Genomic DNA, 18,471 nt, shown 5'->3' on the forward strand with positions numbered 1-18,471 from the left:
GATTATTGTGGCATTCATGTATTTCTGATGTTTGTGCAGTAAATGCAGAAACATGAACTATAGTGATGTTATTACCAAACGTTTCAAAACAGGACAAATGTGCTGTTAGTCTTTTCTTGGCCGTTGAAGGACAAACACCAGCAGACATCCCTTGGAGAATGAAGAATGTTTATGGGGCAGAATGTTTCTTGAAAACCACCATTGTGGAATGCTACGCCAAGTTACATGTGGCAAGGGGTGCTGCTGCTTCATGATAACGCATGTCCCCATACTGCAAATGTTGTAATGCAGAGGTTATGTCAACTCAAGTGGGAGACATTTGAGCACCCATCCTATAGTCTGTCTTGAAAGGTTGATGATTCCTATCAGACAGGCAATTACTTCTTCACACAGCCGGACTAAGTGTTTTACCAAATGGGTATCTCCAACCAGGTGTGTTAGTGCTATAATTACCTCAGTGTTCATGGCGAATTTGCCTGACTGGCATACTTGTTCTGGACTGCTCAACCGTCAAAATGAAACTTCTTGATTGCCTCTTATACATAAAAAACTGATAGGAAGTGCAAAGTGCAAAAGCTTCAGATTTTAGACAGAACATCACAAATATTTTGTGCTTTATTATATCATACTTCTGTGTGGCAATTTCATTCAACAACCTAAACTCATTGGGATGTTTCCATATTAGAGTCTATCTAGACAGCAGCAATGCAGTTGTTGTGATACTTGTTTTTGATGGTGAGGTACATAAACATTTTGCAGCCTGACAGTAATGAAAGGATTGGGTTGTACGAGGAGTGTTTGAAAAGTCCGTGCAAAAATAAAAACTACTTATGTGTTTGGGGTAAACCTTTTATTTTTTGACATAGTCTTCTTTTACACTTATATACTTTGCCAAATGCTGTTCTAATTTGTTGATCCCTTCCAAATAATAGGAATTATCCAAATCTGCAAAATAGCTATTAGTTGCTGCAATCTCCTCCTCATTTGAATATAATCCCAAAAGACAGTTGCCATAACCTTTCTGGCCGAAGGAATAGTCTTCGCCTTTTTTGGTGCAGATTCTCCCTTGATAACCCATTGTTTAGATTGTGCTTTGGTCTCAGGAATATAGTAATGTATCCATGTTTAATCCACTTTGATGAAATGATTCTTAAAGTCCTGCGAATTCTTCCTGAACAGCTGCAAACCATGCTTGCAGCATGTCATATGATTCCATTTTTGGTCAAGCATGTGCAATTGCAGAACCCTTCTTGCGGATAGCTTTCTCATGTCCATATGTTTATGCAAAATATTATTTACCCATCCATTCAAGATGCCCACAGCACTAGCAATATCACGCACCTTAAATCTTATGTCATCCATCACCATATCATGGATTTTATCAATGATTTCTGGAGTCATAACCCCCACAAGGCATCCAGAACATACAGCATCACTTGTGCCCATATGGCCACTCCGAAAATTTTGAAACCACTTATAAACTGTTCTAATAGAAGGTGCAGAGTCACTGTAACGTTTATCAAGGTCCTCTTTAGTCTCCAGAGGCATTTTGCCTTTCATAAAGTAATGTTTAATTACCACACGAAATTCCTTTTCGTCCATTTTTTGACAATCATTCGACTTTCTTGATTCACACAAATCCCAAACACAAAGAAATGGACCAATACAGCTGAACATTTGTGTGCATTCTTTCCAAAGATGCTACTAACTAAACATGACCTTGATACACGCTGGTGGTACCATCTCTCGAACTTTTCAAACGCCCTCGTATCAGACTAGGAAAGCAGGAATCTTTCTATCTGCTCCACCTGTTGCTCCTGCTTATTCTGCTCCTTTGCTTTGGAGGTATTTTTTAAAGGGCTTCCATCTGTAAGTGTGTGTGTGTGTGTGTGTGTGTGTGTGTGTGTGTGTGTGTGTGTGAGAGAGAGAGAGAGAGAGAGAGAGAGAGAGAGAGAGAGAGAGAGAGAGAGAGATAGAGAGAGAGAGAGAGAGAGAGAGAGAGAGAGAGAGAGAGCACTGCTGAAAAATAAAATTGTCACAAATGTGTTGTCTTCCAAATTATGGAATTAGTAGTGTTATGAGATACAATGATACATACAATATTATGAAAAGGAAAGTTGCTACTCATCATATAGTGGAGATGCTGAGTTGCAGATAGGCACAACAAAAAGACTCTCACGAATAAGCTTTAGACTGACAAGGCATTTGTCAAAAATTGATGACACACACACCCACCCACCCACACACCCACCCACCCACCCACACAAACACACACACACACACACACACACACACACACACAGAATTCACACACACTCATGACGGCACTAAAGTGAGCCATAGACTGAATGCAATACAGCTCTTCATCTCATGCAGGCATATATGACAGTGGCATCATCATTTCAGATAAAACCAGTGCCAAATTGTCTGTGTGTGTGTGTGTGTGTGTGTGTGTGTGCGCGCGCACCTGTCATCTATTTTGGACAAAGGCCTTGTTGGCTGAAAGCTTGTTTGTGGTTGTGCCCATCTGCGACTCAGCATCTCCACTATATGGTGAGTAGCAACTTTCCTTTTCATAATATTGTTACATTCCATCCTGGATTTTCCATTTTAAATAAAAAACAAAAAAATATTTGTGATCTTTTTATCAATTTAGTGTTTACATGAATAGGTTTTGTACATATTCTCAATATTCTGGAGTATTGTACTTGTGATGAACAAAATCTGTTTTTTTATTTAGTGGATGCAGGGCAAACTGCTACAGAGAATACCAGTTTCCCAGTGGGCAGACACAGTTGTTCCTTACTTGTGTGGATGGAAAGTGGCAAGTAGAGAATACCGAATGGGAAACTGTGCCCAACTGTGAGCGTAAGTACATATGCCAATATTTCAGTTCCTGTCTGTACTTTTTGAATTTGTGACAGTACTCCATTTTATTGTTCATTGTATATGTTACAGTTTCATTTGATAAGGTAATAATTTGAAGAAGTGCTGTGAGTAGTGCAGATGACATAAACTCATAACAATGTTCTCTATGAATGCCATTATAACAAGCAAGAACTACTCATATCTCACTACACGCATTATACTGAAATACACAAAAATAAATTCTAAGTATGGTGTGCACGCATAACCTGCTTAGAAAGTGAAGACGTCTGTGGGCTAAGTAAATGTTTCAATTGCTTCCGACATGTATTTCAAGTTTCCTTCCAACAAATATTTTTCTTGCATACTGTGTTTGTTTCTCACCCTGTAAAGTCATGCCATGCCACTTAAAATGTGGTTCCATGGATATAGTTACAATTATGGATAAATTTTTCTCTTTCCAGTCTTTACAGTTTTTTGGAGGAAACATGTGCAGTAGGATACTAACCCACTTTTTTTGAACAGTTTCCTAATTATTCTTATAAAAAACAGGAAATAAAAAAGCAGAAGCAGATGATGGAGGAGTTCTTGTTTATGAATGGTCATAAGAACAAAATTATATCAGACATAACAACGTACATGAAAGCATTAAAAACTAACAGTATCAGAGATAAGAATAAAAGAAAGTGAATTGGTAAAATGTGTGTGCAAACAGAAAAACTTAAAAAGCAGAATGATTATTTTTAGCTTACATGAAAGACTTAGGTACACTGTTGGAATTTTTGGAAGAGAAGACTAAGTGTAATTGGTAGCAAGGTGCCAGGTTCGAGTCCATATCTGGCACACTGTTTTAATGTTCCAGGAAATTTTCAATGTAATGTTGTTCTTGGGGAAAATGTAATGAAATGTTTTTTTGGATGAACTGAACATGATTGTTGTTTACCTGGCCTATCAATCGTTAAAGAGGAGATATAAAATGCCATATTAAACTTGAAACACGACAAAGCTGCTGTTGCAGACAAAACCCGGTCAGTGATAATGAAATTTATAGATGAAAGATACATTGCAACCCTTCATAAAATATTTAATATTATATTCAAAATGAATTGCTAACCCAGACAATGGTTATGATCTGTTTTAGGAAATACGTCGTTCCACCTGGCTGTATTTTAAAATTGTACTTTATTAAGCTCTACTAGTTTTGAGTGTGTCTCATTTTTAAGTGTGTCTATTATAGATGTGGGTACAGTAATAATATTTCTGAAAATTAAATACTGAAGTAGATGTAAGAAACATAAAAGAGCTACAAGTAACGTCACACTTTCACTTTAGACAAGACAAAGTACAAACGAATAAAAGTCATAGTGCTTATTAATAACTGTTCCATAAGTAATATTCATCTGTTCTATATAGATTATGAAAAAGCTTTTAAGTATATACAATATCAGAAACTAAAACTAAGCTGAAAACTTGACATTGATCGAAAGGACACCTTTTGTATTAAACCAAACAGTGAAGGTAAAATCAGATAATGATTTGTACAACCAAATACAAAGCAAGCAAGGACTAAGAAGCAATTTTTCAAGTTTCTCTTGAAGACACATAAGTATAAGTTATGGTAAATGGAAATTGGATCAACAAAATCAACTATGCTGATTATGGGATCCTGATCACTAGCAATATACATATAATTTCCAATAACTTTTAAATGCAGTAGGAGGTTGCAGTAAATCAGTGGACCTTAAAATCAAAATCAAAACTACAAAATTCATTATTATACTTACATTATCTACTTACTTAAAAATTGTGACATAACATGTAATGCACTGCCCTAAGAAACAGCCAGTATGTTTTACTTTCAAGGCACATGATTTTACAGAGAATTCTTACATAGCAGCAGTAAATAATAGGAACTCATCATACAAATACAAAACTTAATCTGCACTCCTGGGAGGCTATATTTATGCACAATATTGATGATTTTAATTAGTAGTTTTGTATGTTGCTACTGTGCTTTAATATGCACAAAACTGAATAATAGTTGGATTCTTGCCAATGTAGGCAATGCAAATACGATTAATATTCATTTATTGCTTCAATCAATTACAAAATAAGAGTGCATTTCTTGATTTGCTTCTGCTCTACCAGACTGCCACAGCAAGAGAGATCAATTTTCATCTTTTGTGGTCACACTTGCAAATGGCTCATCAGCAGAGATATAATTTGTGAGCACCTTATTAACTGCAAAAAATATGAAAAAAATAATAAATTTATAATGCTATCTCTAACTACAAAACTTAACAGACTTCATTATGTCACAGCTGAGAGGAGATGTGTGATATGGCAGTGTCAGATCCACAGAGAGAATGAGCTGCTATGTAAGAGAGCATTATTGAGGGCTGTTGTTCATAATTCGAAACTAGTTCCTAAGTCAGAAGCATTGTTACTGATAGCTTGCGATGTAGAAATAGTATCTGTGGGAGCTCCTACATTCTTATTAATAATCCACTGAAATAGGAAGCTGGAGTCTATTTTTCTTTTCCTCTCTCTCTCCTTTCTGACTACTCTCTTACTCTCTTTGTCTCTCTCCATCACCACTGCCGCTCTCTATTCTCTCTCTCTCTCTCCCTCCCTCCCTCCCTCCCTCCCTCCCTCCCTCTCTCTCTCTCTCTCTCTCTCTCTCTCTCTCTCTCTCTCTCTCTCTCTCTCTCTCTCTCTTTGCCCCACTCATCTTCCATCTTCCCACCCTTTTCTTTATCATTGCCCTCTGCCCTCTCTTCTGTACTCCTTCCTTCTCTTCCTTCCTTTGTATTTCGCCCTCCCTTACTCTTCCTCCACTTCCTGTTACCTCCTCTTTCCAATTTTTAGCAGTAACAGTGAACATACTAAGGACAGTCTCACAATACATAAGTTTACTTATGGAATTTGTTATTAAAGATCAGCCACAATGTAAAAATTTAGAAATGTAATGCTAGGAACAAGAATGGCTTCCACTATTCACAACATAACCTTTTTGTACTGTTTCATTTGTATGTTAGGCTGGTACCAGACTTCAGTCTATTGCCAGGCTACTGGAAAATGCAGCCAGTCTACATAGGCTCCTAGCAGATAATTTTGATCCATTTCAAAATAATATATATATATATATATATATATATATTAAAAACAACACACCCTGCGGATGGATATGTGTGTGTGTGTGTGTGCGAGTGTACACCTGTCCTTTTTTTCCCCTAAGGGAAGTCTTTCCGCTCCCGGGATTGGAATGACTCCTTACCCTCTCCCTTAAAACCCACATCCTTTCATTTTTCCCTCTCCTTCCCTCTTTCCTGACGAAGCAACTGCCAGTTGCGAAAGCTCGTAATTCTGTGTGTGTGTTTGTGTGTTTTGTTCATGTGCCTGTCTGCCGGCGCTTTCCCGCTTGGTAAGTCTTGGAATCTTTGTTTTTAATATATTTTTCCCATGTGGAAGTTTCTTTCTGTAACAGAAAGAAACTTCCACATGGGAAAAATATATTAAAAATAAAGATTCCAAGACTTACCAAGCGGGAAAGCGCCGGCAGACAGGCACATGAACAAAACACACAAACACACACACAAAATTACGAGCTTTCGCAACTGGCAGTTGCTTCGTCAGGAAGGAAGGAAGGAGAGGGAAAAATGAAAGGGTGTGGGTTTTAAGGGAGAGGGTAAGGAGTCATTCCAATCCCGGGAGCGGAAAGACTTCCCTTTCTGTAACAGAAAGAAACTTCCACATGGGAAAAATATATTAAAAATAAAGATTCCAAGACTTACCAAGCGGGAAAGCGCCGGCAGACAGGCACATGAACAAAACACACAAACACACACACAAAATTACGAGCTTTCGCAACTGGCAGTTGCTTCGTCAGGAAGGAAGGAAGGAGAGGGAAAAATGAAAGGGTGTGGGTTTTAAGGGAGAGGGTAAGGAGTCATTCCAATCCCGGGAGCGGAAAGACTTCCCTTAGGGGAAAAAAAAAAAAAAGGACAGGTGTACACTCGCACACACACACACACATATCCATCCGCACATACACAGACACAAGCAGACATATTTAAAGCTTTAAATATGTCTGCTTGTGTCTGTGTATGTGCGGATGGATATGTGTGTGTGTGTGCGAGTGTACACCTGTCCTTTTTTTTCCCCTAAGGGAAGTCTTTCCGCTCCCGGGATTGGAATGACTCCTTACCCTCTCCCTTAAAACCCACACCCTTTCATTTTTCCCTCTCCTTCCTTCCTTCCTGACGAAGCAACTGCCAGTTGCGAATATATATATATATATATATATAAAATTAAAAACAAAACAAAGATTCCAAGACTTACCAAGCGGGAAATCGCCGGTAGATAGGCACAATAAATAAAACACACAAACACACACACAGAATTTCTAGCTTTCGCAACCGACGGTTGCTTCTTCAGGAAAGAGGGAAGGAGAGGGAAAGACGAAAGGATGTGGGTTTTAAGGGAGAGGGTAAGGAGTCATTTCAATCCTGGGAGTGGAAAGACTTCCCTTAGGGTGAAAAAAGGACAGATGTACACTCGCACACACACACACATATCCATCCGCACATACACAGACACAAGCAGACATTTGTAAAGGCAGAGAGTTTGGGCAGAGATGTCAGTCGAGGCGGAAGTACAGAGGCAAAGAAGTTGTTGAAAGACAAGTGAGGTATGAGCTGCGGCAACTTGAAATTAGCAGAGGTTGAGGCCGGGCGGATATCGAGAAGAGAGGATATACTGAAGGGCGAGTTCCCATCTCCGGAGTTCGGTAGGTTGGTGTTGGTGGGAAGTATCCAGATAACCCGGATGGTGTAACACTGTGCCAAGATGTGCTGGCCGTGCACCAAGGCATGTTTAGCCACAGGGTGATCCTCATTACCAACAAACACTGTCTGCCTGTGTCCATTCATGCGAATGGACAGTTTGTTGCTGGTCATTCCCACATAGAAAGCGTCATAGTGTAGCCAGGTCAGTTGGTAAATCAAGTGGGTGCTTTCACACGTGGCCTTTCCTTTGATCGTGTACACCTTCCGGGTTACAGGACTGGAGTAGGTGGTGGTGGGAGGGTGCATAGGACAGGTTTTACACTGGGGTGGTTACAAGGGTAGGATCCAGGGGGTAGGGAATGTGGTTTGGGGATTTCATAGGGATGAACCAAGAGGTTATGAAGGTTAGGTGGGCGGTGGAAAGACACTCTTGGTGGAGTGGGGAGGATTTCATGAAGGATGGATCTCATTTCGGGGCCCCGGTCCTGAGACTGGTTTGATGCAGCTCTCCATGCTACTATGTCCTGTGCAAGCTTCTTCATCTCCCAGTACCTACTGCAACCTACATCCTTCTGAATCTGCTTAGTGTATTCATCTCTTGGTCTCCCTCTACGATTTTTACCCTCCACGCTGCCCTCCAATACGAAATTGGTGATCCCTTGATGCCTCAGAACATGTCCTACCAACCGATCCCTTCTTCTGGTCAAGTTGTGCCACAAACTCCTCTTCTCCCCAATCCTATTCAATACTTCATCATTAGTTATATGATCTACCCATCTAATCTTCAGCATTCTTCTGTAACACCACATTTCGAAAGCTTCTATTCTCTTCTTGTCAAAACTATTTATCGTCCTTGTTTCACTTCCATACATGGCTACACTCCATACAAATACTTTCAGAAACGACTTCCTGATACATAAATCTATACTCGATGTTAACAAATTTCTCTTCTTCAGAAACGCTTTCCTTCCCATTGCCAGTCTACATTTTATATCCTCTCTACTTTGATCATCATCAGTTATTTTACTTCCTAAATAGCAAAACTCCTGTACTACTTTAAGTGTCTCATTTCCTAACCTAATTCCCTCAGCATCACCCGATTTAATTCTACTACATTCCATTATCCTCGTTTTGCTTTTGTTGATGTTCATCTTATATCCTCCTTTCAAGACACTGTCCATTCCATTCAACTGCTCTTCCAGGTCCTTTGCTGTCTCTGACAGAATTACAATGTCATCGGCAAACCTCAAAGTTTTTACATCTTCTCCATGAATTTTAATACCTACTCCGAATTTTTCTTTTGTTTCCTTTACTGCTTGCTCAATATACAGATTGAATAACATCAGGGAGAGGCTACAACCCTGTCTCACTCGTTTCCCAACCACTGCTTCCCTTTCATGCCCCTCAACTCTTATGACTGCCATCTGGTTTCTGTACAAATTGTAAATAGCCTTTCGTTCCCTGTACTTTACCCCTGCCACCTTCAGAATTTGAAAGAGAGTATTCCAGTCAACATTGTCAAAAGCTTTCTCCAAGTCTACAAATGCTAGAAATGTAGGTTTCCCTTTTCTTAATCATTCTTCTAAGATAAGTCGTAAGGTCAGTATTGCCTCATGTGTTCCAACATTTCTACGGAATCCAAACTGATCCTCCCCGAGGTCCGCATCTACCAGTTTTTCCATTCATCTGTAAAGAATTCACATTAGTATTTTGCAGCTGTGACTTATTAAACTGATATTTCGAAACCAATGTAATCAAACTATAACTAAACAAATGCGGTTGACATCACTATACATCTTGAGCCCCTATTGCCCAATAATTCTTTAAAATATTATTTTCTTTAGTTTTACACCCATTGCAACATAATGTTATAGATTTAAGTGTATGTTGCTGTCTAATGTTGTTACTTGTTAGTTCCCATTTCTCAAAAACATACATAGCTCTGCAATGTTTGTCAATAATTTTGTATCCCTGTGCCATTATCTTTCTTAATGGTTGATATAGTGTGTAATATGTCAACTTGATAACAGTGTGAAAGCTATATGAACTATACATTGGTTGAATTTATGTTTTTAATACAAGCTTACAATGTAATGAATAATTAAATATTTCCTTGTACTGTGGATTGTTTTTTTATTAAATCAAATCTAGGGAGTAACTGTTGTGACTAGTAAAGTCTTTGTAACTGACAGTTCCATTGTACCATAATTACAGCCATCTGCCTACCAGCCTGTCAACACAATGGCATATGTGTATCACCTGGCAAGTGCAACTGCTCTGAGGGGTACACAGGCCCAAGGTGTCAGTTTGAGAAAAAGCCATGCCTCAACCAACCACCTAGAGCTGCCAATTCACGAAGGGTCTGCATTGGTGGAAAGTGAGTTCCACTATTTATATTTGCTGGCCTTGTCAGTTTACACTCATATCTGTTTAGAAAAATTTCCTCTGTTTGCAACAGGTATTATTAGTTTGCCAGTGGCTCTTTCTGAGTTATTGTTGTGAGTTTTATTCAGTGTAAGTCCTTTGCTTAATTTATAGTTTAGAACGTCTATAATTTTTATAACTGGAGCCGTTGTGTATTTTATTTTTCTGATGTTAACTGTAATTTTGAGTTTAACTCATAATTCTGTATTGCTTCTATTTAAAAACCCTTTTTTTATTGTTGTTGCAATAGTAACAAAAAGAAATCCCTCTACATAAGAAGAGTGCAAACTCTAAAATGACGTTGTAAACTTTCTGAGCATTCTTACCAAATTGGCTCAATTTTTGGCATAATTTTAAGCTTTCACTCATTTTCTTCTTCAAGTGCCTCATTGTTAATCCCTGTATTTTTGGACTACAATAATTGCATTTGATCAAATGTATATTACATACACTTAGGTGACAAAATTCATGGGTTAGCAATATTCACATGTACAGTTGATGCTAATATCATGTGTACCAGGTATAAAAGGTCAGTGCATTGGCAGAGTTCTCATTTCTACTCAGGTGAGTCACGTGACAAGATTTCCGATGTGATTACCATTGCACAATGGAAATTAACAGACTTTGAACGTTGAATGATAGCTGAAGCTGGATGCATGGGTCATTCCATTTTGGAAATCATTAAGGAATTCAATATTATGAGATCCTACAGTGTCAAGAGTATGCCAAGAATACCACATTTTGTGCATTACTTCTCTACAAGGACAACACAGTGGCCAATGGATGTTTACTTAATGGCCGAGAACAGCGCCGGTTGCACCGAGTTGTCAATGCTAACAGACAAGAAGGACTGTGTGAAATAACCACAGAAATCAATGTTGGATGCACAACAAACATATCTGTTAGGACAGTGTGGTGAAATTTAGTGTTAATGGCTTTATGACATCAGACAACCAATGTGAGTGCCTTTGCTAACAGCACAGTATCACCTGCAGTGCCTTTCTTGGTCTCCTGTCCATATTGGTTGTGTTGTGACAGTGCCACGACATTTAACAGTGCCGCCACAATAAACGGCGATAGAGGCGCTCCGCAACTCGGCTGAGCGTGGGAGTGCCACCTATCTACGAATGGCGCCGGCCGCATGTCACGGCCTGGTAGTTGAATACAAGATACTGAGTTGATATCATGCAACCAGCTATTGTTCCCAAGTGAGAGTGTTTGAATATCCACGCAATATTGGTGATTAAAGGTTATAACACTTTTTGGCAATGAGGTCAGATATTTTCACAGCATTGTGGATTTGTGTGTTCGTGATGGGACAGACATGGAACAGCTTATGCAAGCGCTCATTGAACAATAAACACAGCTGATAGCTGCTATTCAGGCACAACAAACGCAGCTGATGGCTCAACAAACACAGCTGATGGCTGCAATTCAGGCGTTGTCTGTCTGTCTTCCTTTTCTCCGCCTCAATTCCCTCCTTACGACGAGGCCACTGAAGACTGGGAGGATTATGAGAAGTGTTTGCAGCAACACTTCTTGGCTTTTAGCGTTGTTGACACTTCTATGTGTAAGTCGTTATTTCTATCTTGGATTTCCCCACAGATCTATCAGCTGCTATTTCAGTTAGCCCCTCTAAGGGAACCTGCCTCTCTGTCCTTCCAAGAAATGTGTGACTTATTGTCTAACTATTACCACAAAAACACCCATGTCATTGCTGCCTACGTGGCGTTCTACCGGTGTCATAAACAGCCCCATCAATCTTACCGGGCTTGGGCGGCGGAACTACACGGTCTGAGTAGGAAATGTCAGTTTGTCACGGACACTCATCATGAGTCTTATGCTGATTCAATGGTTAGGGATGCTATTCTATGGCTTGCTCCTGATAAAGAAGTTCGGCAACATGCCCTACAACTGCCAAACCCATCGTTGGCGGAAGATCTAAGCATCACTCAATCCTTTGAAGTGACTCACACTACTGGTGCGCAAATAGACGCATGGTGTGATGTAGGCGCTGTACAGTTCACTTTCAACACCAACAATTTGCCTGTTTCACAGGAGAACGAAGATGTGGTGGCAGTTCACTCGTGTAAACAATGTCACGTTGGGCCGCAACACTCGCAGCGAAAACAGCAACCACAGAAGCAGATTCGTTCCGCACTTCCTTCTTGTCCACGTTGTTTCATACAGCATGACAGGGCCGCGTGTCCAAAACATTGGGCCATGTGTAATTCATGTAGGAAAAAAGGCCACATTGCTTCTGTGTGTCAGTCCCCTAAAGTTCTCGTCGACAAGGATGAGACATTGGACATGGATGTTAACTGTGTGCTTTCTCAAACAAATAAGTTATTTGTTACTGTTCGTGTTCTGGATAAAGACATCCGCATGCAAGTGGACACTGGCTCTGCAGTGACTCTCATTAATTCTTGCATGCATATTTAGTTGGGCTCCCCTCCTTTGTCTCCAGTTACGCGAAATCTGAGAACTTATAATAAACAGAAAATTCCTATCATTGGCCAGTTTGATGCTTCCACTGCCTACAAGTCTGTTGTTAGGCCCCTCACGTTTTATGTGGTGGATCATGCGGGCACTGAAAACCTGTTCGGTTATGATTTTTCCAGTTGTTTGGGTTCTCCATTGATGATGATGTGCGCCTCATATCTGAGGATATTCCTTATCAACAGCTGGATGGATTGTGTTATGCATTTTCATCCGTGTTCTCTGCTGGTCTGGATCATGCCAAGGATTTTGAAGCCCACATTACTCTTAAACCTACAGCTCGCCCTAAGTTTTTCCGGGCACGTCCTATTCCGGTAGCGTTGCGTGCACCTGTCAAGGCTGAGATAGACAGGTTAACAGCTTCAGGGATTCTCCTTCCTGTTACCTCCAGCGAATGGGCATCACCAATCGTGGTGGTTTCTAAACCAAATGGGAGTCTGCGATTGTGTGGTGATTTTAAAGCCACTGTCAACGCTCAGAGCTTCATTGACACTTATCCTCTTCCTTGTCCTGAGGAGTTGTTTACCAAGCTCACTGGGGGCCAGTTCTTTTCCTAACTTGACTTATCAGAAACGTACCACCAGTTGCCGTTGGCTTCTTCTTCCAAGGAATCTCTCATCATCAACACTCCTTGTGGGTTGTATCAGTACCAGCAGTTACCATTTGGCGTCGCTAGTGTGCCAGCCATTTTTCAGCGGTTTTTGGAACAGCTCACAGCTTCCGTTCTCAGCTGCATAAACTATCTGGATGACATTGTTGTCACGGGGGCCTCCACTGAGGAGCACCTTCACAATTAGCGTTCACTGTTTCGGGTTTTGCATTCAGCTGGGTTGAGGTGCAATCTGGAGAAGTCACAGTTCTTCCAACCCTCCATTGTGTATCTTGGTTTCCACTTGTCCCGTGAGGGTATACGTCCTCTACGTCAGCACATTGCGGCCATTAACTCTCTAGCCTGGCCATCTACGGTCAAAGAACTTCAGGCATTTCTAGGCAAGATTGCTTATTTTCACAAATTCATCCCATCCACGGCAGCGGTAGCTCATCCTCTTCATCAGCTGTTATGCAAAAACATTCCTTTCTGTTGGTCCAACGAGTGTGAGCAGGCTTTTGTCCACCTGAAGGCTCATTTACAGTCGGCGCCTTGTCTTGCCACATTCCGTCTGGGTCAGCACTTGGTTCTGGCGACTGACGCCTCACAGTATGGCCTAGGGCTGTTCTCACCCATTGGTATGAGGATGGGTCGGAACGACCCATCACCTATGCTTCCAAGACCCTCAACGATGCGCAACAGCATTACTCTCAAATAAAAAAGGAAGCGCTCACTATCATTTATGCTCTAAAAAAGTTCAGCATTTTTTTGTGTGGTTTTAAGTTTCACCTCATCACCGACCACAAGCCACTGGTCTCTCTGTTCAGCCCATTGGCGTCGCTTCTGGATAAGGCAGCTCACCACCTGCAACGTTGGGCCTTATACTTGTCTCGTTTTCACTATGAGATTCACTATCGCCCCACGGTGCATGACCAAATGAATCATTTATATCTAAACTAAAATTAAGTCTGCAACTGACGAAAACAGCAGGACCATCCAGCAGGGCTTGTGCAGCGACAGACTTAACTGGAATACGATTCTTCTTGTCCCCAGCTGTTGTAGCAAATTCAATGTTCTCGATGGTCTTGTAGACCATTTGTTTAGAACGGCGGCGATATCTTCTGTACGGCATCTTGGCAGCATTCAATGCAGTTGCCTGTGCAGCAGCAGCAGCCGCTGCGCGGCGCTCGTTCGCTTATATACATGTCCGAACACGCGTGACCTTGATTCGGACTTAGAATATTTCTGCCTGCTGGCGGAGCATTATCCCGGACGCGAGCACTAGTTGTTCTAGGTGCTCGCGTCCGCTGTGCACCAACCAGGCGCGCTGCCAAGATTACTCTGACGCATTGTCGCGTTTGCCGATGGGCCCCGACTCGATTTACGATCGTGATGAACTACTCTGTTTCCACATTGATGAGGAAGAACGTCATGCGGGTGAGGGTTTTCCACTTACAGGTTCGCAGGTTGCATTGGCTACTGTGCGGGACCCGGTCCTGTGTCAGCGAATCAGTTTTGTTGAACGAGGTTGGCTGGACAGGACCAAGGGCCGGGCATTGGATCCCATTCACAACTACCATGCCTTGCGCCTTTGTCTGTCTGTTTGTGATGGTGTTGTCCTTCTGGCCACGGATGGTGCATCCCCACGGGTCATGGTGCCAGCCTCTCTTCGCAAAGATGTTCTCAAACTGTTGCATGAAGGCCATTGTGGTATTTCTCGGACTAAGTCCCTGGCCCGCAGGCACGTTTATTGGCTCGGTATTGATTCAGACATCGCCCACATGGTTGCTGCGTGTGGTCAGTGTGCTCAACAACTGGGTGCACCTCGTACACTGCCCTCTTCATGGCCTGATCCGGCGCAGCCATGGGATTAGGTGCACGCTGACTTTGCCTGCCCCTTCCTCGGTACTTATTGGCTCCTGTTGATTGACACCTTCTCAAAGTTTCCATTTGTTGTTCGATGTCCGTCACCTACCACTGCGGCAACGACGCTGGCTTTGTCCAAAATCTTTGCACTAGAAGATCTTCCATCCATGATCGTCACGGACAGTGGCCCTCAGTTCTCTTCACAGGCCTTCCGTGATTTTTGTACTGGACAAGGGATTCATCATGTTACAGCACTGCCCTTCCATCCGCAATCGAATGGGGAGGTCGAGTGCCTGTCCGCACTTTCAAAAGCCAAATGAAAAAATTCCTTAGTGATTTTTCCACAGATGACACTCTGCTGTAATTTCTAAGTTCTTATCACTTCACACCTCTGTGTGATCGCAGCCCTGCTGAACTCTTGCACGGCCGTCAACCGCGCACTCTACTGCACCTGCTTCACCCTGTCAGGCCTTGTGCTGTGTACCCTAGTGCGGGAAAATAGTCAGTGGGAGCCGACGTGTGGGCACGAGGGTATGGATGTCATACTAAATGGATTCCATGGGTGGTCAAGGCTCTTTGCGGCCGCCAGCTTTGTTAAATACGTACGGACGAGCAGATGCGCCCACGAGTGATGGCCACAATGGTGCCACCGCCCCTTCCTTCGCCTCCACCAGCCCGAGAAGCCAGTCCTGTTGCTGCTGCCGATCTACCATACGTGTTGATGCAGCCGACATCGCTACCGCTTCTGAGTACGCCAGAATCGGCCCCAGTTACAACGACGCCTTCTCCGGGACCCATCTCGCTGGAGCACACCCCCAGGTCCACGACACTTATCGATGCTGCTCCGGAGTTTTCACCCATCATCTCATCCAGGAGGCACGTTTCATGCACGAGCTTCTGTTCTGGACATTTTCGACCATACTCTCGTGTATCTCCGCGGGATCCTCTCGGGGCCTCACAAGAGGTCATGTCTCCAAGGAAGTGAGTTTTTTTTTTCAAGGGGGGAAAAGTGTTGTGACAGTGCCACGACATTTAACAGTGCCGCCACAACAGTACGCGCAAACGGCGATAGAGGCGCTCCACAACTCGGCTGAGCGCGGGAGCGCCACCTAGCTACGTTCGACGCCGGCCGCATGTCACGACCCGGCAGTCGAATACGAGTTACTGAGTTGATATCATGCAACCAGCTATTGTTCCTAAGTGAGAGTGTTTGAATATCCACGTAATATTGGTGATTAAAGGTTATAACAGGTTGGTCCCTAGATGACTGGAAAACAGTGGCCCGATTGGATGAATCGCAATTTCAAATGGTAAGATCTGATGGTAGGGTTGAAATGTGGCACAGAACCCCGTGAAGCCTTTGGGGTGGTGGGTGGATAATAATGTTGAATTTGTTTGTTCATCACTGTCTTTTACAAGAGCCTGAAAATTATTTTTTTATGGTCAGCCAGAAAGTGATGTAGAATGTAGTGATCATAATTTCCAGTCCACAAGTCCACATTCTTCTTCTGCTCACTGAAAGAAATTGTTTCTACTCTCAACATTTCTACAGGTGACTTCCAACAACTTGTTGAATTTATGCCACATCAAGATACTGCACTATGCCAGGCAGAACCAGGTCTGACTTGATATTAGAAGGTATCCAATGACTTTTGTCACCTCCATGTAAAATATTGCTATTTCTCATGCCTGGAAGTGACCTTCCCAGTAAAGAACATTCATAAAATACAAAGGAGTTACAGTGTAAATAGTAAAGTGAAAATAACAATAATAAATGTGACTATTCTAGTATGCACCATTTAAAGATTAAAATAATCTGTCACTGAAAGCAGCATTTCAGAGTTATCAAGATTATTACAAATATGAACAAGTAGAGACAAGAAGTAAACATATTGCCAGAATGTTAAGGAATTCAAGTAACACTAGAGTACATGCTAGAAATTGCTTTATAGATTGAGAGACAGATCATGTGCTGAGTTTTAACAGTTATCTAGAGCATATGTGTGGCCCTGACTAACAACTAAGAGCTATAACACAGGGAACAGAATAGAATCTTTCTTGTCATGTGACATGTAATATACAGTCATTTGATTGAAACATTGGGGATTCCTCAATGAATACAGTGGTATGCCTAGATGATTTATATAAAAACAACAACCATGTATGTTAAAAGAAAACATTCATGTGCATGCACATTAACACATAGAAAGCTAAATATGTGTTGCATACTTTTCTTAAATTTTTCCACACTGCTACGGCATTTTCAAGTATTTTTCAGAGTTGTTTTTGTAGTTTACTCATGGGTGTATACAAAAAGAACACATACCTACTTTAAAGAAGAACACACACATACACAGAGATTAAAATGTAGTAATATTATTATTAATAATAATATCTGCTTCTTGTTTTCCTTGGCTATAAAATCTTCCATGCTGTAATAACATTTGCTTTTTAGTATTTTTCAATATTTACTTCTGTGCTTTCTAGCTTTCAGTCTTTAAACTTGGACTGTATTTTATTGCTAAGTACCAAAGACATGTAAAATGGCATATTTTCAAACGAGCTAAGTCTGAGGCAAGGTAACAAGTAGTCTGATTTATGTCTTGTTTCATAAGCAAGTGTAACAGACTTTCCTTCAAAGCAAAATATTTTTTTAGTTCAAAAGGAGTCATTCGTATATAAGCATGCAAGGAGTTGCCATGAAGTCAAGGCGCAGTTAGACAGAGTAAATTGTATAATTAAGTGGCACACTTCTCATAACATGCTTAAAAGTGGTTTAGGTACCCCATACTTTCTTAGAAGCTGGAAACCTAGACTGAAAAACTGCCAATGAGTTTCCATTTAAACATGTATTTTCTGACATAACTGAGAAGGCCACCTACAATAAGCTAACAATATCTGTGTGAAATCAAAATTTAATATTTTCACATCAGTTTGGCTTCATGAAAATTAAATTAATGTCTGTAACTACAACATTATTAACTGGCAGATAATAACTGCCATAGGACATAGAAAAGCATTTGACTGTGTCAACTACATACATTGTATTTGTTTGTCAATCTGGGATCCCGAGAATTAGAAGAACAAGCTACTTTAGTTGATAAAATAATAAAAGCTTTAATTGATTCCTTTTAATATATTAGTGGACTGTTTTTCAGCGTATTGTTCTGTTATATGTTAGCCCAATGCACAAGAAGTGTGCATTTGGGTAAATAATAAGACACAAATTTTCAGTTGAGGAAAATTTACACAAAAAACAAACAAAAAACATTTCATCTGCAGCTAATGAATGCTGAATCCTTCTTAGAAGACCCATAATGATAAATCATAATGACAGTATTGAAAGTTGTGAATGTCCAGAAATATTCAGTCAAATTGTGCCAGCTATTTTTGTTCCTTGAACAATGGTGCTGTAGAATTGTTTTATGTGTTTTGCTGTGT

The 18,471-nt window shown here is 41.1% G+C and overlaps 1 protein-coding gene across 1 annotated transcript in view; it reads left to right on the plus strand.

The window, feature by feature from the left end:
• The window catches only part of LOC126356178 (hemocytin), a 438,196-nt gene that overhangs the window by 27,660 nt on the left and 392,065 nt on the right, over positions 1–18,471 (plus strand). Inside the window, exons 4-5 of the mRNA XM_050006942.1 lie at positions 2,741–2,868; positions 9,867–10,029. Of these exons, the coding sequence (XP_049862899.1) occupies positions 2,741–2,868; positions 9,867–10,029 (291 nt within the window). The remainder of the gene's footprint in view (positions 1–2,740; positions 2,869–9,866; positions 10,030–18,471) is intronic.

The sequence above is a fragment of the Schistocerca gregaria genome, chromosome 3 (genome assembly GCF_023897955.1).
Source record: "Schistocerca gregaria isolate iqSchGreg1 chromosome 3, iqSchGreg1.2, whole genome shotgun sequence".
Classification (NCBI taxonomy): domain Eukaryota; kingdom Metazoa; phylum Arthropoda; class Insecta; order Orthoptera; family Acrididae; genus Schistocerca; species Schistocerca gregaria.